Below are 20520 nucleotides of genomic sequence, written 5' to 3' on the forward strand. Positions count from 1 at the left end.
ACTAGCCATTGGAAAATGTTGGGACAGCGGGTAAAAATGTCCTGAAGTAGGAAAAAAATATGGTGTGTTAGAAAAATAGAGAGGAGCTGGGGTGTGACAGTCTGGAGTGTAGTGGGTGAGGGAGACAGTGGGGCAGGAGGTCAGAAGGGGGGGCCAGAGGCAGGTCACTTGGGGTCTCCTGGGCCATGGTAAAATGAGGGGTTTCTTACTTTAAGTGTCCCTGGAGGTTTTATGTAGGAGAAATAACGTGATCTGATTATGTACTTAAAGAACTGTTCTGCTACTGCAGAGGATGAGTCTTGAGGGGCAGGAGTGGAGGCAAACGAATCAGTAGGAGGCAGATCACACTGGAAATGAAGAGACTTAGACTGAGGAGTAGCAGCAGAGAAGAGGGTAAGCATTTATTCTGGAGGTAGGGCCAACAGGTCTTATTGAAATGGGAGTAAAAAGAAAGCAGAAATGAAGAATGACTCCAGAATTTTGATTTTAGCTAATGAGTTGTGCTATGTACTGAGGTGGGGAATACTAGAAAACCAAAGCAGATTTTATTCAGACTATTTACATTTGATATGCCTGTTATATATCAGAGTAGTAGATGAAATTGTAGTTTTGCTACAAGCCATGCAGAGTTCTTACTTGAAAACATCAAGTAAGCATTTGCATACAAGAGTCTGGAATTCACCCAGGCTGGCATAGCTCAGTGGATTGAGCTCGGGCTGCGAACCAAAGTGTCCCAGGTTCGATTCCCAGTCAGGGTACATGCCTGGGTTGCAGGCCACGGCCCCGAGCAACCACACATTGATGTTTCTCTCTCTCTCTCTCTTTCTCCCTCCCTTCCCTCTCTAAAAATAAATAAATAAAATCTTTAAAAAAAAAAGAGTTTGGAATTCGGTGAAGGTATTGGAGTCAGAGGTATAAATCATGGAATAATGCACATAATTATTTTATAAAGTCACGGGGTTCAATGGGATTAACGAGCGGGAGAGTGTGAATAGACAAAGAGGCCCAGGACTGAGTAGTGGGCCATTTATTGTCCAGAGCAGGGGTCAACCCGGCCCAATGCCTTGTATGGCCCAAAGCCCAAATAGTTTTTACATTTTAAAAAAATTGTAAAAAAATGAAAATAAACGGAAACCAAGAAAAGAATAAGGAAGGACAGTTGGCCTGCAGAGCCTGAAATATTTACCACCAAGAGGATGTGCAGTAGTGGAGCCAGCAAAGGAGGCTGGGAAGAAATGACTGATGAGGTGGGAAGCGAGCCAGGTTGAGTGTGGTATGGGAGGACCCAGGACAGGATCTTTAAATAAGGAGGAAAGGTTCACAGTGCAAGGCTGAGAATGCCGAGGAGAGAAGTGCAACCATGGTTTTGGCTACGTTGAGGTTGCTGGCGCCTTGGACAAGCACAGCCTCAGTGGAGGGGCATGGACTCTCATTTGGTGTGGGTTGAGTACAGTAGACAGTGTGGGGCTGGAGGGTGGAAATGGCAACTGTAAATGACTTGAGATATTTTGCTGTGAAGCTCATAATAGTAATGAGGCAGGCATTAAAGGGAATGTGAGCCAGGGCTTTTTTTTCTTTTTAATTTTTAGAAGATAGGGACTATTAGGCATGTCTGTATGTTGGCAGTAATGATCCAGTGAAGGGTAAGAACTGGGTGAATCAGAGGGGGAATGCTTTCAGGAGCCACACCATGCTACCTTGCTGTCAAGGTGGGGAAGGGTAGGATTTAGAAAATAGATGGTGGGATGGGACTGTGATGGAAGAAGCAATGCTTTATTATTTATTACAGGAAGAAAAGTAGAAGTCTTGATACAGACGCAGGTGAGCTGGTAGATTTGGGGAGGAAATATGAGGGGAGTTCTTTTTGTTCTTAATTTTTTAGTGAAGCATGAAGCAAATTCACCAGCCAGACAGATAGAACAGGAGGTGGGTCTTCCACCAGTTACGTTGGCAGCACTGGGTGTGGCTACGATGCTGGGGGTACTTGTGTTTATTGGGGAAACAGGGTTAGAATTCTTAGGTGAGTACAGTAGGGGAATAGCATGGAAGTTAAGGATGTTTGCAAAGAATGATTATACTGATAACTTTAGCTGCTCAGAGGGAGGAGATGATATGAGAAAAGGATAAATGAAGTGGAGGAGGTCTCCCTGTGGCCAGAGAATTGTTGGAGTGGGCATTCTAGAGTTGAGTGAGTTCAGAGATGGTGCTATGGGAAGGAAGTGCTTGAAACTGGGATTTGGGGAGAGGTACTGTTGTTGATGACAAGACTTGGGTGTGGCCATAACTGGCATTACAGGAGTGGGTGGGAGGAAAAGCTTGTGGGACAGGACTTCAGGGAGCTGGAGGTCTGAGAGCTGGTGGGCTCATCCCTCTGGATTTTGATCTCTCTAAGGATGGTAATGGGAATAGGGATGGAGAGGAAGATAGGGAGATTGGTGCTGAAATAATGAATGGTGATGAGATAACTTTTTTTAAATCCTTACCCAAGGATATGTTTATTAACTTTAGAGAGAGGGGAAGGGAGGGAGGGGGAGAGAGAAAAAAACATCAGCGTGAGAGAGAAACATCGATTGGTTACTTCTCGTATGCACTCTGACCTGGCCTGACCAGGGACCAAACCTGCAACCTAGGCATGTGCCCTGACCAGAAACCAAACCCATGAGCTTTCAGTTTATGGAATGATGCTCCAACAAACTGAGCCATTATCAGTTAGGGCTGATCAGATAACTTTCAAAAGTAGTAAAGATCAGCTAAGAGTAATTTGGTGACAGCCTGTTTCACTACATTTTATTGGAAATTTTCTACTTTAAAAAGTATGACTTTTATTTTTTGACAGCCAGCTGTATTACACACACAACTTATGAGTTCAGTTAGGATATTCCTGAGTTGCACTTCTAACAGAACTTTCTGAGATGACATCTGTGATTATATAATGATTATATTGATAATTTTAGCTGCTTAGAGGGAAGAGATGATACAGAGATGATATGAAAAAAGGATGAGTGAAGTGGAGGAGGTCTCCATGTGGCCAGAGAATTGTTGGAGTGGGCATTATAGTAGCCACTTGCCTCATGTGGCACTTCTTGGCACTTGAACTATGGCTAATGTGATTGAGGAATTAAAATTTTAGTTTAAATTATTTATATTTAAATTTAAGTAGCCATATATGGGTAGTGGCCACAGTTCAATGAAACTGAAAAAATCAGTCACCTGATCTTATTTTTATAATGCCAGCTAACTTGATAGATTTGAATTGGATTCAATTGTTCTGTGACACAGAGCTGCTGTTCTATCAGTAGCTATCAGTACAAAACTGAACAGGTCACATGCATTCTTACCTTTATTATATCATCAAGTTCTGCAAGGGTCAGACGAGGGATTATCAGAGAGTTCGAAGACATCCTCAGGGAAGCGTTTACCCCATCGGTATGTTCCCTCACTTTGTCATGTTGTTTCTGCAGGAAGGAAGAGCAAAGGAGGGAGGATGAGAAGGTGGCTTTAGAGAAAGCATCGGACAGAGTGGTCAATGTCAACTCGTTGTCTTTGCACCCAGACAGATGGGGTTCCAGTCTCAGCCCCACCACCTACCTAATTGCTGTGTGACTTTGGGGAATTCTACCTTCTGAATGCTCAGTTTTCTCATTTACGACATGGAGAGAACAAAAGGAAGCACCTTGGAGCTTTGAAACATGTGGTTGTTATTATTACTTAAAAAGTTATTATTTCAGAGTTAACACTTGACTCTTCATGAATATAAAGTGAAATTATGAATACAGGATTGAACGTAAGCTTTCCATTTGCAATAACAGGAAAATGAACGAATTCAAAAAGTGTTTATCATGTGCTAACTTGGGGCACAAATAGCTCATTTGCATGGGAATAAAGCATAGACAAAACAATCTTAACGTCCTTTATAAAATTTAAAATGGCCTTACTATCAAAGCACAAAATTGTGATCTTGCTTTCTCCCACTCTGAGCTCATTATGTTAAATGCTCAGAATTTTTGAGAAGGGAAATTGCCCAAGTTGCTAATATATTTCTTGATGAATGCTTTAATTTCCACCTTCACTACTGGATGTTGTGATTGTGAAGAAATACTATGGAGCTTCAAATGAGTTCAGAGTTTGAGAGCGACACAAAATGAAACTTTAAAAGGAAAAAGTAAGACTCATTTTACAATCTGAGTAAAAAGTGACTTTAAGTTACTTTAGATACAATAATTTGAGTTGGGGTTGAAATATGTAAGCGATGGTATAATCTAGGATATCCCAGGAATAATGAGAGAAGCCCAGATATAGTAGGATATACATTAAAACTTTCTAAGTTCATCTTAATGTTTTTCTGACTGCCTGAGGCCTTTCCTGATTTAGTGGAAGGGAAGATGGAGTCCATCTCCTCCAAACGTGTTGCTGCAGGGGAAGACGAAGGTCTAGGAACAGAAAAGAATCCCATTTGAACATCCTCATAATGCAAGAACATTAAAAATCTCGGTATCTATCAAGCTTAATACAGTGTGACTATCTGGGGTTAATTATTCTTATCTTCACAAGGAGAAGTAGTTATATAGTTCTGCACAAAAGCAATATTTTAAAGTATATAAGGAAAGGAGGATAAAAAGGCTGATATTTACTTAGCTGTCTCAGAGCATTTTTATTTTTACAGAGTCTGAGCTATAACCCCATCTGGAAACCCTTGCCTCTGGGTTGCCATAAGGGAACAACTGCTAACACCCTGAAGTCACAGCCAAACTTCAAAGCCATGTGTTTATGGCACTGCAGGATAAGTTGGTTTGTAGTAGCTAGAAAACAATATGCTTCAAGTTTAAGGGTTTCCCCAATAACATTAGAATGAGTAAAATTAACTTTGAAACAAGTAAAGGTATTCCCACAGAAAGATGGCCAACTTGAACAAAAGGAAGTTTTAGAAACAAATAATTATGAAAATGATATAGCATTATTCTGTATGCTTCAGTATCCATTTCACATATTTAAAAAAAAATTCCTGATCCTTGAAAAAAATAATAGAAACAGTCCTGGGAAGGCAGAGTTTAAGCTTATGAGAATCTCTAAATGGTTGCTTTGTAAAGAGTATTTAACCTATTTTTGAAATATAGAATATTACATTCATTTGATAAAGATATTTATCATGGTGCTAACCCTTTGGTATTGGGAGTAGGAAATGAAATAAATATGTAATTGTTAGTTGTGCGATTTTTGTTGGCACCAATCAAAGTGATTTTATTTGGTTTTGTATAAAGACTGGAATTTGGGGGTTATTATAACTGATGAAGTTATAATACTTAAGTTGAGTTGGGGAGACAGATCCATTAAGAGCTTGGTCACGGTGCAGAAAGAGATGAATGCAAGGCATCCTATAGGACTGCTGCATTGGTGCTCCTGCTAATTCAGAAGAGTGGGGCAGGCCTCCTGGAGGAGGTGATACCTGGGGGTATCCAGGTAAAGGAGAAAAGAAGTCTGCCTTTCAGGCACATGGGGTTATCAGTAGAGTGCTATTGCTGAACTGAATGTGTGAAGCAGGGAGATGGCAAGAGGTACGGCTGAGGAGGCTGGCAAGGGCCCCTCGGAGAGACTTCCATGTGCCACGTGAAACAGCATAGACTATCCTGTAGGATGTATCTTTCAAATTTTTTTTTTAACCATGACTCACAGGAAAACAATGTATTTTACAATATGTTGCAATCCAGTAATCATACCTAACTAAAACATAGAAATGTTTTTTCCTCAAAAAAATGTTGGTTACAAGCACTCAAAACTTATTTTATGATTCACTAAATCAGTGATTTTCAATCAGTGTGCTGAAAGAACTTTTAAAACATGCAATACCTGACTATTTAGTCAGGGGCACTGACCTCTTTTCTCTTAGACTGCCAAATTGGAAAAAAAAAAAAGATAATAGCTAACACAAAAATAGTCGTTAGGTATGAGTGAATCAAAATTATACCTATTTTGCTTTGTCAGATTGGCCACAAACAGTATGTTCCTTGGTGTGCTGCAGAAATTTAGTAGTCAGTTTATGTGTGTCATGAGACACAGAAGGTTGAAAACTTCTGCAACAAATGGTTGAAAGCTGTAGTGTTAAAGGCATTGTATAGGCTGTAAGGCAAAAATGAAGCCTTTTAGTAAGGGCAAAAGGACAACAGCGGTCAGCACTTCAGAGGGAGGGACTTCCCACTTGGGCAGGATGGGAGGATGGCTTGGAAGGGAGCAGAAATGGAGGAGAGAGAGGATGAGGCTATTTTGGTTGAGAAATAACTTCTCCCACGCTGGAGAAGTTATGGAGAAAGAGAAAACAGAACTGAAAATAATGCTATGGTAAAACTGGCAAGATCCTGTGGTTGACTAGATGTGGGAGGTGAGAAAGAAGGGAAATTCAACAATAAGGATGCGTCTCAGTAACTGTCTTGAAATCTACTTGAAGGAATTACCTTGGTTACACTTACAATTTTGTTGCATAAGGTAATCATGCATTTGCTTAACAAAGAATGCTATCCTGACCATTAATATTCTAAAACATATTGGCCGAGGGATTGCTGCTATTAGAAAATGGTGGTGATATATGTAATTCACTTTTATTTAGGACATTTTACAAGGGCTTACCAAGAGGCAGTGATGACTGAAAATCAGGTGAAGAGCCCAATTTAAGTTGATTTTGCCCACCATAAAAATAAACATACGTGAATTAATGAAGTTGCTCATAGTTTCCTAATTTTTCATTCTAGCATTCATAAGTATGTCAACATATGCACATGTCTTTCTATCAGAGGATTCCTCTCAGTGGTGGTGTGAGTGCATGCATTGCTTGGAACACACAAGTGACCACAGCTGTTCTTAGCTCTGGATTTGTGTGCACACACAAATCCTGGCCGCACAGGGGTAACTGCCTTTGCAAGCTATGGACACATCTGGGATTTTCCTCACATCTTTGTATTTGCATGACCTTGGCTTGAATTAAACTCCCTATGACTGCAGCTGCTGACCAGCCAGGCTGTGAGATTTATTTGTCATGCCTTTCCAAAAAGTACGCATAGCCTCACAGGAACATGGTTCTGGGTTGTTCTGGTGTTCTAGTGCTGTCAGTATAAAAATATAAAAGTTAGGCACAAGAACAGTGCAATAATTAATCACTTGTAAGAGCAACACAGTCATATAGGAGAACTCAAACACCAAGAATGATTGCATTCTTATCAGTGCAAAATCTAAGCAATTTTCATGGTTTCAACTTGATTTTAAATGTACACATTTACATGAACAAATTATAGTGGCAAAATGTATGTACAAATGTTTTTAAAATGTGAATTTAAATACTGGCACATTTAAATGTGCCAGTAGTTTAAAAATTGTATACCGACTGCACCCTTTCGACACACTTTTGTGGGGTGTTGCTTATGCCTGAAATGCATTGACAGTTCTAGTGTCCACTGTACCTCGTGGTCCCGCTGCCTGGCTGCCGTGGCTCTGTTCATGTCTTCCGCATCCCTGATGTGGTCAAGGGCCTGGTGAAGTGATCCCTGGAGGTCTGACAACTTAGCGTTGTAGTCGTCCAGCTGCTCCAGGACCACAGGAAACAGAGAGCGGGTGTCATTGTATAGTCGCTGCCAACTCTCAGCCTGGCTTAACACTGGGAAGAAAAATGACACGGAAACTCAGTCTGTGCTTCTGCTGTGTCGTCCCCTTCCATCAGCATTTAGAGATGCAAACTTGTCAGGCTATGACTTCTTTAGCAATAGAGATTGATGGTGTTCACAAAATAAGCCCATGTTTTATATCTGAAGTAAAAAAATATATACTATTTTGTAGGGTTGGAGAGCCCCTGGACGGTATGGCAGCCAAAAGTCAGCTTTCCTATTGAGATTATGTTTTAGGTGGAAGCCATGGCATTATACTATGCTGATTATTGCCCAGATTATTCCTAATTTTACCATATAAAGGGGCTTTAGATATATTATAGTGTTACTATTAAAATAACCAAAATTACCTTGTCTGTTACTGACAAGTGATGTTTATGACCATTCATTTTTTTGTATTTTCTCCAGCTAACTGTTTTTAGTTGGTTCCTTTCAGTCAAACCTAAATCATTATTTTGGGTGAAAAGAAGATGAAATGGCAATGGTATATTCTTAAACTTTGTGTATGCTTTAGTTCTCTGATCAAAGTTACATGCATTGACCAGGCACCTTAATTTTTTTTTCCTCCAGAGAATATCAGTCTGTCTTGTTCATGTTTTGTATTTTCTTTCTTCACCATGAGCAGACGACACAAGTTCATGGCTGAGTGAGGAAAGTGGTTGAAGATGCTGTCACTACGTGGAAGGTGGCTGAGTGGGAGAGGTGATTGGCCCCATTTCCCTGGGGCAGTCCCGTTACACTCCAAAAAATGCAAGGAGCGTGGAAGCCTCTGGCTGTGAACTGGAGCATCAGCCTTCCTCATTGCGGGCTTCATCCCAACTCAGAAATGGGACCTGAGATTCTACTTTGGCTTTACTCTGACTTTGTTCATTTGCTATCATAATAGGCATTCTCAAGAACATTCCTCTTCTAGAGTGTTTACGTTAATTGTCAGCAGAAATTGATCGTGACAATTGCAGGGAAATGGTCCAGTGCAGGTGTTCCTAATCCTTTCTGTGCAGGTGTAATCTAGTAAATCCCTTTTGTGATGTTTTTTAAATGCGTAAAATAAAATGCATAGAATTAAAAAGGAGGCTGATATATTAAAAACAAATTGGTAATATAATAATATGTTTCCTTATTAATGCATAAAATAATGAGATTTAGAGGTGGGATTAATAACTATTATAATTTTGAATTATCAATGAATTTAATGTTTTGAGATAACAGCAACAGTTAAAATATGATATGCAAACCGGTGGCTTCTTTTGTTAGTTGTATAGATTAAAATGGACACAAATGCTTTGCAATTGTTCCCATCAAAAGTAGAGTCTATATCCTTAGCCCTTGAATCTGGGTTGGCCATGACCAATAGAATGGATACAGCATTGTTGGGTTCCAAGGATAGGCCTCAAGAGACCTCACACTTTCCATTCTTGCCATCTTGGAAGGCAGCCACCTAGCTTCCTTGAGGTTAAGCTGTGGAAGGAGAGGCCCAGACATCTCAGCTAAGGCCCCAGACATGTAAGTGAGCTCAACCATGCCACATGGGGCAGAGATGAGCTGTTCAGCTTGAGTCTAGCCCAAGTTGCCAACCCGTGAAATCGTGAGCAAATAAATAGTTACTGTTTTAAATGAATATGTTTGGGTGGATTGTTAGACAGTAATTGATTAATTGATAACTGATGTAGGAACCAACTCAGAAGTTCACTAATACTATTGTGATTTGATGTCTACATGCATCATTAAAGGAAATATTAAATTCCCACTGAGGTTAAAACTCATTAAAAGTCATTCATGGACTTTGGAACATGAATGTTGCTGAACTTGTAGATTTACTGGCTTCTCAACATAATTTTACTTACTGTAGTTCAGGGAATTGGTTCCCATTAGCCTTCCCTCCTCTGTTTTATACATTTTCAGCAACAGCTAAGTCCTCATTTCTTCTTCTCAGGAGTAAAAGTTTGATAGATTCCTTGTGGAACCTCAGCTGTTTCTCAAAACCTTAAGGGTGGGCCTGGATGTAAAACCCGTGGTCATCTAGTCAAGTTGTGCTGAATGATTCCCTGAGGCCATGGGTAAGTTCGAAATAGCTCTGAATATTGGGAATTGGTTGCTTTGGCCAAATGTTGCCCTGGACCCACAGAAAAAGCAGAGATGTGCTAGGCCCTAGGAGTTGAATGCACCTACATTCATAGGCTTCGTCTGCCTCCTCATCCACAAGCTCCCGTTGAGTGAAGAATGGTTGACGGCTTCTAATCTCCTCCAGCATCTTCTGGGCCAACTCCAGCTTCTCAGAGATTTCTTCAGGGCTAAGCTCCTGCTCCTCCCCATAATAGAGCATCTTGCTGTTGATCTCTGAAAGGAAGGGCATGATGAAGACAGCAGGGAGAGATGACTAGGCATTTTTACATTGAAAACATGGGCAAGTGAGGGCAAAGGGCAGGGCTGGTCCTCACATGGTCCTCTCTTTCAAAGAGAGACTCATTGAAAGACAGCATACTGATGTTCATAGTGCAAATACTGAATCCAGCATCTGAGTTCAACATTTATTCCAGGGAGAAGTAAAATCTAAGGAAACCACTCCTCTTTGCTTTTCATTAGGGTCTTCAGAATGGGGTTGGGATTAATGCAAAGCCTGCCCTGATTTCAGCAGTACCTGGTTTCCACAGTCATTAAAAAACATAAACATTTAAGTCACACAAAACATGGAGAAGATGTTCTGAGGTATCTCCTGTCATATGTAGGATGTATTAGAGATATTAATTATACTTTAATGTATACTTTATTAATTATGTATTAATTATACTTTAGCCAAGGGTTTATCAAGGCTTTAAATCAACATGAGAGTATACTATAGTTGTTGAAGTGAATTTTTCATTTTGTTTTACAGACTAGATATAATATAAAGGTTTGTGCATTTGTTCTGACATGCCTTTCTTTTTCTTGCTATTGCTATTTTCATTCTGTAGTATGACTGTTTGTCAAGATTGTGTTATTTTGACTATGGATCATTTTCACTCCACGCCCAAAAGTAGGATAGAGAATTTTAGAATTGGAAGGCCCACTGTGGTTCAGAGGGACTGGGTGAGTGGTCTAAACACCAGCAGAGCTGAGGAGTTCTCTGACTCCCTGTGTTCGTTACATGTGATCAGATGAAAGTTCTATAATTTCCACCTTGTCTTCCCAGGAAGCATTTTATCTTCCTGGCATAAGTGAAATTGTGTGTCTTTGGTTTATTATGATCTATGTGGTTGGCCAGACAAACAGTGCATTCACATAAATCACACCAAATAAGGGCTTGTATTTTATATGGCTAATAGCTTGAAGGTCACCAGTAGTTATCTGAGGGACAGTTGGGAGTAGGAATGACACACTATTGGTGTTGGGCAACATTCCTGAATTGGGGAGGAAGGGAGACAAGTGAGGAAAAAGGATTGAATGCTAGAAATATTACTGAGAACATCATAGGGACACCTAGATGTGCTAAAAATATGAAGGGATTAAGCATTCACTTTTCAAGAAATTCTAAAACACTAACTCCTGAAATAAAGTAAACAGGTTTTTTCCCCTTTGAACTAGCAGTTGCAAGGCTAAATTCTTTGGTTTTGATAAAAATGTTATTATTTACAGTTTTGGTCTGTTTTATTTTATCTGCTTCTGGTGGAATTAGAAACAGGAAATGTAGACAATAGCATTTTTGCCTTTGGAGACTGTTCATACATTATTATAAAAAGGTAAAAACTGATGAAAATTATTGTTTCCCATTTACATTCTTTCATAATTTAAAAAATCTTTTCTTATGCTTAAAGCAGTGATTTTCAATCGATGTGCTACAAAATTTTTAAAACATGCAATACTGCACTATTCAGTCAGGGACATTGACCTGTTTCCCCTTAGATTGCCAAATAAAAAGATGACAGCAGTTAACACAACAATAGTCATTTGCTGTGAATGAATCAAAATTATACCCTTTTTTTGTCAGATCGGCAAACCAATTTTTTTTGGGTGGGCTGCAGAATTTTAGTATTAGTTTATGTGTTCCATGAGACAAACATGTTTGAAAAGCACTGGCTTAAAGGGTCAAATAGAGGGCTTAGAAACTTTCCTAATAAAATGCTTTCGAATAAAAATTTGAGTTACGAAAGCAAAGGTGAATTATGTTCTCTGATTGGCTTACTAGGATGCTGGCTTTGTGTGCTGCCTAGAGGGACATTTATTTCTTAATTAGATGAGGTCAGCTAATCCAGGCTCAACCTTACTTTTAGAACAAATCAATGCTTACTCTAAAATGTTATAGGAAAAGGATATTTTATTGGTAGATGCAAAAGCATGCAATAATGATGAGGGGAGTGGGAAGTGTTTCAAATGTATGCCATTTGTTTTTGTTGTGCGTTATAGGCACCAAAGGAAATATAGCAAATGATTAATTTTGGCTTGATATATCTGTTTTCTTGGAACATGCCCTCCCCATACCTCAGTATAAAAATATGGCTCTCCTACTGTGGGTCCCTTTACTGCTGTTGTGACCTGAGATGCACTTGATGTTGTCTAGCTCTTAATATCTAGGATAATAAAAACTATGGAAAGACACACATACTGCTTTTTAGCAGACTATAACGCAAGAAATTTCTGTGTCTTAGAACAAACAAAATTGCCTGTTTTTTGTTGGTAAATGAAGCCTGGTTTTCAATGCATTGTTAAAATAATCTTTAAAATGTAACCTGTACTTACCAGAGATTAGAGCACAAATAAGTGAACCCACAAGACAGAAGGTAAAATCTACCACAAAGCTTCCCCTGCCCCCCAACCCCTAGCTTTGCTCTTCTTCTGGATTGGAGATGAGAGCAGGCTGCCTGCCTGGTTCTTGGGAAAGAGCATCAGAGACAGCTCAGGACTAGTTGGGTTAGCAGACAGTTTACTGCCACTCTAAAGGCGGTGTTTTTGCTACAAATAATCAAGAAAAATATGAATCCTATTCAACTGTTGCATTTTAGAGACACCATAGCATACAATTTCTTCTGCCAAAAAGCCATTTTGGCATTCCACTTCTGTAAAAGGCCTGGGAAGTGAATGATTCTGTACATTTATTCTTGAAAATTTACAGATTGTAAGCAAGGTTGAGTATTTAGAAATCCCAGATAAACAAAGTTGAAAGGCAGACCTTACGTGAGTTCAAACCTGTAACACCCTAACAACAGTTCTTGGCACAGTTGTAAGCACTAACAGTAGCTATTATTTTTTTATTGTTATTAATAACAGGAATGATTCCTTGACATCAAACTGGACCAGAAGAGGATATATTTACCTTGGATTTTATCCCTCATGTCGTGGGCTTGCTCTACAAGTTGAGTTGCATGGTTAATGGTATCCGTACTTTCCTTCTGAGCCAGTTGGCTCTTTCTTGAGGCTTGACTTCCCTAGAAATAATCCGTGTAAACACCAAATTAAGTTTACAAGAAAGGAATATTGCCTTTGTGTAGGTGGGGGCGGGTGGGTATAATGTATTTTATAAGCACAAATTTCCCTGACTTAAGAAAGTTCTGTAACACATAAAATGGTCCCAGAAACCACGCAGGAAGGCTGATGTGATGACCAGCTTTAGGATTACAGAATGCTAGAAGATCAAACGCCACTTCTGTGCCATCAGTCACAGTTCAACCCAAACTGACCAGCTTTCATAGGTAATTTACCCTTTGAATTTTCACTGTATCTCAAAATGCCAGACTAGGAGATTTTCCACGTGTGCTGATCAGTTTGACATTGTGCTGACTAAAGAGCTTAAAGCTTCAAAGGGAAAACTGCTGAGAAAGTAGGCAGATCTTGAAGCGCTCCATGCATCTCATGGCTCCTGGGTGGTCCAGCTGCTGGTGAAACTGAATCACCACGGAAATTCAAAGGGTTGTGCTCACTGGGCTCAATGCTGTTTTCAGTGCTGCCCTCCAGATTCTCATCAACACTCTATGGCCCTTGTGCACAAAAAACTGTTCCAGCAGATTTGGCTCAGAATGAATGGGGCTCTTCTCTGAGAAGCTGACTCCATTCTCTCAACTTGGGACCTTCTGTTTCAGAGTTCCCACATAGTATTTGTTAAAACGACATCCCAACTCAAATGCTGCTTCTGAAGGATGTGTGGGGGTGCGTGCGTATGTATGTATTTCTGTCTGTGTGTTAAGAGCAGAGCTGATCCAAGAAATGGTTCAAGGACAGGATGCTGGTCAATGTGCAAGGCCTGGGGGACGTGCACTTCCTTTTGGCATTAGAAGATTGCTCTTGGGTTATATTTAAGAGGAGGAGAATTCCTTCAGTCAGGCACTTGGGAGATGCCCACTTGTTTCATCTGGTGCTGTTTGTTTGTGTGTGTGTTTTTTAACTCAGCTCTGTCACTAAGGACTATGGTACCTGAATGGCAGCGTGATCCACCACACAGAGTGCTGGTCGACCCACTGCAGTTTACCCAGGGCAGGGAAGTAGGCATTTCAGACTTCTCTCCTTTCATCCAGTGTTTTAGCCAGAAAATTATGCTATGATTCTACCTGGAATATTTTTACCTTTCCCGGAATAACCTAAGCAAGTGGCCCCTACTCAGGGAAGAGAGTGCAGAAATTGTAGCATAAGAAACGTGAGCCCTAGAGGCTTCTTTATCAGGCAAGTCCGAGATCCGTTCCAAGTGAAGCTCCCTGCGCAGCAGTAACGCAGCCGTCGGTCCCTCCCTAAACAGTGGGCTCTCTGAACAGACACGGCATTCTGAGTCAGTGTGTTCCTTCATCCAATTCCCTGCTTTCTCTTGGCTTGCTCTAATGCTTTCCAGTGACTCAAAATTTGTGGTCATTTTAAAATTAGATGATGCATAAAATAAGATGAATATTATTCTTGATGTCACCTCAGCCTTTTTAAAAATATAAACAAAACCATTTAGAACATTTAAAAAAATTACGTTGATTTTTGATCTAGTTTAAACTGAGTTACATTTGCAGAGCACAACATCATATTTCTGACTTCGGCTTCATCCTTCAAGGAAAAATGTTGTTGTTATTAGTGTGCTCATTTAACTCATTATGGAAACTTTGAATGGAAGCAATAAAAGACAGCTGGAGGATGTTGTCTCTAAGAAAACTGCTTCCTTCTGACAAACACCAGAGGGCGCTTGTTTATACTTAACAAAAGACTCAGGGGCAAAGAGGAACATCTATTACTTTAAAACCGCAAGATTACTGGCTATAATGCATACTTATGTAAATGTTACACTTTATTTATGTAACTTTGCTTATGGAAGAAAATTAATGAAATGAGTACACGGTAAAACAGGTGCCCCTTGCTTTAAGAAAAGCTGAAATTAAAAAATTATTTCATAACCATAAATCAATTAATGGTTTACGCTGCAAACAGAGTAGTCATTTACTCACATAAATAGCGAATTCTCCATTTACATATTTGATATAAAAGTCACAATAAGTTTTTGTCATAAAGTACATAAAGAGTAATGTACCTAGAATATTTTTTAAAGGTTTATTTATTTATTTTTAGAGAGGGAAGGGAGGGAGATAGAGAGAGAGAGAGAAACATCAATGTGCGGTTGCTGGGGGTTATGGCCTGCAACCCAGGCATGTGCCCTGGCTGGGAATTGAACCTGCGACACTTTGGTTCGCAGCCCGCACTCAATCCACTGAGCTACACCAGCCAGGCGAGTAATGTACCTAGAATATTAATTTAAAAAAATCAACCACATTAAATGAGGATAATACTCAAATCCATCTAGGGTGATTATATATTTTATTGTTTAAATGGGGACACTTTTGAGAGTGAAAGGGGGGAGCCTGTAATAACCATTCCCGGAGATAAGCATAAACAGGGACGGTCTTGAACAAAACAATAGTAGGAATGTTGGTGTGCCACTTCAGAATCTGTACAGTGATACCTACTTCTGTGGATTTGCCCACCTGCTAAACAATAAGACTTCCAAATACCTCTCCAGCCTTGGTCTCTTCCCTGAGCAACAGACTCAGATCTCTGACATTATCCACAGATTCCTCATCCTTAAAATGTCCAAGGGAATCCATTCTGGGTTTTTAGTCTTAGTCATCCATTTCTCCAAGCCAGAGGTTTTCCTCCTTGTTTATCCTCCTGTCCACTGATCACCAGATTGTTTTTATTCCACTTGCCATTCGGGCCCTCCTCCTGTTCCTCACTCCCAGGTCTCAGCTGATCCCTGTTCACTGCAATTCTTTTCAAGTGAAGACAACGAAGCTGTCAGCCACTCTGGTTTAGACTGCTGTGGCAGTCTCCTAATTTGTGTCCCTGTTTTCAGAGTCATTACTCTCCAGTCTAGCCTCCTTACTGAGGAGGAATGCTTCTGAAATTCAGAATATGATAAGCTCCTTGTTCTAAGCAAATGCTTCAATATCGTCCAAAATCCACAAGATGAAATTTGTATGTTCCCAGATGGTGGGCAAGGATCTTCATGGTCTGGCCTCTGAGAATTTTTTTTAGCATTATCTCCTGCTTCTTGTCGTAAATTAATTTTCCAGAAGGCCAAGGCCAAGAATACAAAGTGTTGCTTTATATCTCCCAGTTTTGCGGTAATTTTCCCTTGCTTGGAAGTACTCGACAAACTCCTAGTCATTTTCAATGCACGGGTCAGTGCTCATCTCCCCTGAGGAGTCTTCCCTAAAGGACCCCTGCTGAATCAGTTCACTGTTTCTTCCTTAGAGTTATCTAAGTTATCTATCTTTTTAGGCTGCATCATATCTCGATTATTGAATGCTGCTATACTTTTTTTTTAGGTGTCTCATTTTCCTACTAGACTTAAGACCAGGGGTTTTATTGTATTTATTTCAGTATCTGTAGCACCTAGCACAATTGCGGTTCTATACCAGGTATTAAGTAATTCTTTTGAAATTGAAACATATTTTTATTTTTTTGTCTTGCCTTTTTGTCAGAATCAGAAAGGAAACTAAGATGTTTTTGATATGTGGAGGTGACCTACTTTCCTTCTATTCCTAAATCAATCTCTCTCTTTTTTCAGCCTCACCTGAGGATTTTTTTTTTTTAAGATTTTATTTATTTATTTTTAGAGAGGGAAGGGAGAGAGAAAGAGAGAGAGAGAGAAACATCAATGTACAGTTGCTGGGGGCTGTGGCCTGCAACCCAGGCATGTGCCCTGGCTGGGAATCGAACCTGTGACACTTCGGTTTGCAGCCCAGACTCAATCCATTGAGCTACGCCAGCCTCAGGGCCAGCTGAGGACATTTTTTATTCCTTTGAGAGAGAGAGAGACAGACAGACAGACATCAATAGTGTGAGAGAGAAAGATCAATTGGTTGACTGCTTGTACATGTGCCGACCTGGTATTGAACCCAAAACCTGGGTACGTGCCCTGACTAGCAGTCAAACCCGTGACTCTTTGGTCTACAGGATGACACTACAACCAACTGAGCCACATGTGTCAGGGCCTAAAGATCTGTTTTCACTGAATGCGTGGGCTTCCTTTAGGGTGGTGCCAGAAGCAGGGTGTAGGAAAGGGCTATAGGATTTCCTAAAAGGGGGCTAGGGAACTTGGATATGGTTGGGACAAAATCAATAACTTTCAGTTAATATAAATTTTGTGAGATTTGGGGTACATGAGATTCATGTGACAGGTAATTTGTATACAGAGTTATTTTGAAGTTCAAGAAGCAGCATTAGTGTGATTTTTATCACTGTGGGAATCTACAGTGAAATCTCTCACTCTATTTAAAACCAAACATTAGTTACTTTCTTGATAAAAAGCTTTCTAAGACAAAGCTTTTCTTAAATGCTTCTTAGAATCAATTGTGGACTCTTCTAGACTAAGGGCTTGAGGATGCTTGAGAAGTCCTTATGAAAAATTCTAGGCATTTACTTTGAAATATTTCAGCAGGTTCTTGTACTGTCAGAACGGTTGTAGTCAGAAGGACCTATTTTCAGTAAAAATCAGTGGAAACAGCTGGGTGACCGTCCAGTAGCGTTCTCATCAACGTCCTGTGTTGGTGGTGGTGTCTTCTTGCCCAGGAGCCTTTTCCACCAGGATATTACTTTCAAGCTCGCATTATTTCTCCCTATGAAAGCCTGCATTTAACTTATATCGAAAGTTGAAAAACTACGCAACAAAATGATTTGTTACACCGAGTCTGAGCTGTGGGAGGACTTAATCTTGGTGAGAACATTTCCTCAAAAATTGAGACACTTTTGGCAAGTTCCAGCCCGATACCAAAATGAAATCACAATGTGCTTTTCATAAGATTTCTTTCCTGGTATCTCCTTTGAAACTTAAGAAATCTCACTGCTTTTCAAATGCTGAGAGTTGGATTAATGTGTGGCATTGCAGGGGAAGCAAGAAAAATTTTCATATGCATTTCAAAGTAGTTGAATTTTCCAAGGAGCCAATTAATGCAATTAATATTTTAGAAGCTTAATCTCTTAGAAGTTTAAGGGCTCCAAGGTCAAAAGAGATTACCAAAGTTAATTTTTATGGAAAATGAGAATTGTTTTTGAAAAGCATTTCAACAGTTTATGTCAAACACCAGTATAGAAAAGCAGAAATCCCTGAGTACTCTGGTCGGCACTGGTGGAGCACAACAAGGATAAAAAACATGTTAAATGTTTTAATATGTTAAATTTGGTGCCTTGAGACTTAACTGCATTTTTTTTCATTACTACAGAGAATAGATATTTTTCCACTAGCTTTTTGGGGAGTGTATTTAATAGTCTCTCACATTGACTCTGCTCAATTGTACACGCCATGTTTCCCTCAATATTTTTCTTAGTCTTGTTGACTTTTTCATTTATTTATTTGTTTTACTCGGTATTTGAACTTTTACCTTGTCAATCTATTATATCTTTTTATTGTAATTCCTCATGCTGTACTTAAATGTATTTTTATTTCATTTCAATTTTTAATAAATATTTAGTTCTGTTTTCTTGTGAATTCGAGATTTAAACTTAAGTCTTTAATCTGTCTGGAATTTTATTTTAGAATATGGTAAAAGGTGAGGGTGGAAAGTGAGTTTTTTCCCTGTCAAAGTGCAAAATTGCTTTCTCAGCACAGTTCTTCTTCTTTCCCTTTATAATTTCATTCATCCTTCAGCAAACATTAACATTTTATATTCTGTAGAGTAAAGCTTATATCTGGATGCTCTATGACTCTTAATAATAAAATGCTAAGGCAAACACCCAAACAATGATCTTAATTGAAACGTATCAACCATATTAACCAGCAGCAAATATTTTTTAAAAGTTCCCCATAAAAGCCAGTTTTTTAAGGAAACCAGTCAAAATAGGAAGAAACAGTAGAGTCTAAGTATACCCTTGATTTATTTTAAGGTACTTGAGTCACTGCATATTTTCTGAGCTGTGTTAAGCCTCAATTGCTGGTGACTAGCTAGGCTCACACCAGCTAAATCCTTTCTCTGAAGTCAGGCCCAGACAAGGACTGCTTACCCTTTCAGCTAGTTCATCTAGGTCAGACAGAAGGCTTTTCATTGTATTCTCAGCATTGTTGATTTGTATCTTCCTGAGGACATACTGGTTTTCTCTTTCTGACAATTTTGTCTGTGGAAAAAAATGTTTTGAAAATAATCAGTAGATATACACACCAGGTTTGAAAAAATGAACACAAAAGTCTTCCAGTATTAGAGGATGCAGAGGAGAATGTGAACCTCTGCCCCTAACGTAGTGGGGTCTGCGGGCTGTGGCAGGCTGGCATGGAGGTTGGGGTCTGCAGCAGGGTTCTCGGGGCCCTAGGGGCTAAAATTCTTTGAGCTCTGCTCATCAGGTGGAGACCCAGGTCTGGGATGTGCTGGCCATGGGGAAAGGGCACCTTTTTCTAATTGGCACAAATGCACAAAATAGACTGGTGGTGGTCTTGGGTGTCTGTGCTTTAAGATGTCAATTTTGGAAGGCCTAAATTAATCTCTTTGGAAGGAAGAAATATGGTCAACCCGCATAGATCAATGTAAGTGGAGTTTAGATATTTACTTTCTTCTTTCCCCTTCCCCTCCTCCCACCTCCTTCTCCTCCTCCTCCTTCTTTTTTTCTTTTTTGTATAAGGAGAACAATTCTCTTTATTTCAGACCATTTGTCCCTTTCTTTTTCATTTTTGAGGAGTTTGGTTCAAATGCTGCTTTCCTCAGATTACTTTGGAGTAAGTGCATCGGTCTGGGCATGGCCTTCCTGTCAGCTGAAATTATCTACGTTGATGTTGTACTGCTGGGGAAAGAGGATTCAAGCGGTATCAGGAGGCCTGGGTGACTCCTCTGAGAACAGTGCCTTCATGTGTCCAAACAGATGAGTTTGGACTAGAACAATTTCTAAGTTTGGAATAGGAGGCTCACTAAGGTTTCATCCAGCTCTACAATTTTGTGATTTTTGTTTGTTCTGCACTTTGCGTATTTGGCTTGTTGCTGTGTATGTCATTTGCATCTCCAAAAAGTAGACTAAAGAGCACTTGCTATGCTAGATACTGTTCTAATTGCTTTACACATATCAACACACTAAATCTCTCAACTGTTCACAAGATGATTCAATAGTTTTCCTCATTCCACGCGAGAAAACTGAAGAATAAAGAGGTTCAATAATTTACCTAAGTTTAAGTTTACAAACTAGTGTCAGAACTGTTATTTGAAGGCAAGCAATCTAAATTTAAAGTCTATGCTCTTAACTATTGTACTAAACTAACAAAAAAGTGTGTTGGTATTAATTCTATTGTCCTTTTAGCTAATTGTTATTGTTGTCTTTTTTAAAATATCTGTTGGTTGTGATAGAAGCCCATGATTTAGAGGTAGAAAATAAAACCACTTCTGAAAGCTTAGATACACAAGCGCAGTTAGTCTGTTGCCTGCCTTTCACTTGTTTATTAGAGATTAATCACCAGACCTGT

At 39.6% G+C, this 20520-nt stretch overlaps 1 protein-coding gene across 3 annotated transcripts in view; it reads right to left on the reverse strand.

Moving 5' to 3' along the window:
- LAMA4 (laminin subunit alpha 4) overlaps positions 1 to 20520 on the reverse strand; it is a 138983-nt gene that overhangs the window by 54408 nt on the left and 64055 nt on the right. For all 3 annotated transcript variants that reach the window (XM_036024594.1, XM_036024593.1, XM_028509120.2), the window contains 5 exons: positions 19083 to 19193; positions 12934 to 13045; positions 9816 to 9983; positions 7446 to 7639; positions 3339 to 3455 (listed from right to left, as the gene is read on the reverse strand). In XM_036024594.1, the coding sequence (XP_035880487.1) occupies positions 3339 to 3455; positions 7446 to 7639; positions 9816 to 9983; positions 12934 to 13045; positions 19083 to 19193 (702 nt within the window). The remainder of the gene's footprint in view (positions 1 to 3338; positions 3456 to 7445; positions 7640 to 9815; positions 9984 to 12933; positions 13046 to 19082; positions 19194 to 20520) is intronic.

Source organism: Phyllostomus discolor, chromosome 4 (genome assembly GCF_004126475.2).
Source record: "Phyllostomus discolor isolate MPI-MPIP mPhyDis1 chromosome 4, mPhyDis1.pri.v3, whole genome shotgun sequence".
Classification (NCBI taxonomy): Eukaryota; Metazoa; Chordata; class Mammalia; order Chiroptera; family Phyllostomidae; genus Phyllostomus; species Phyllostomus discolor.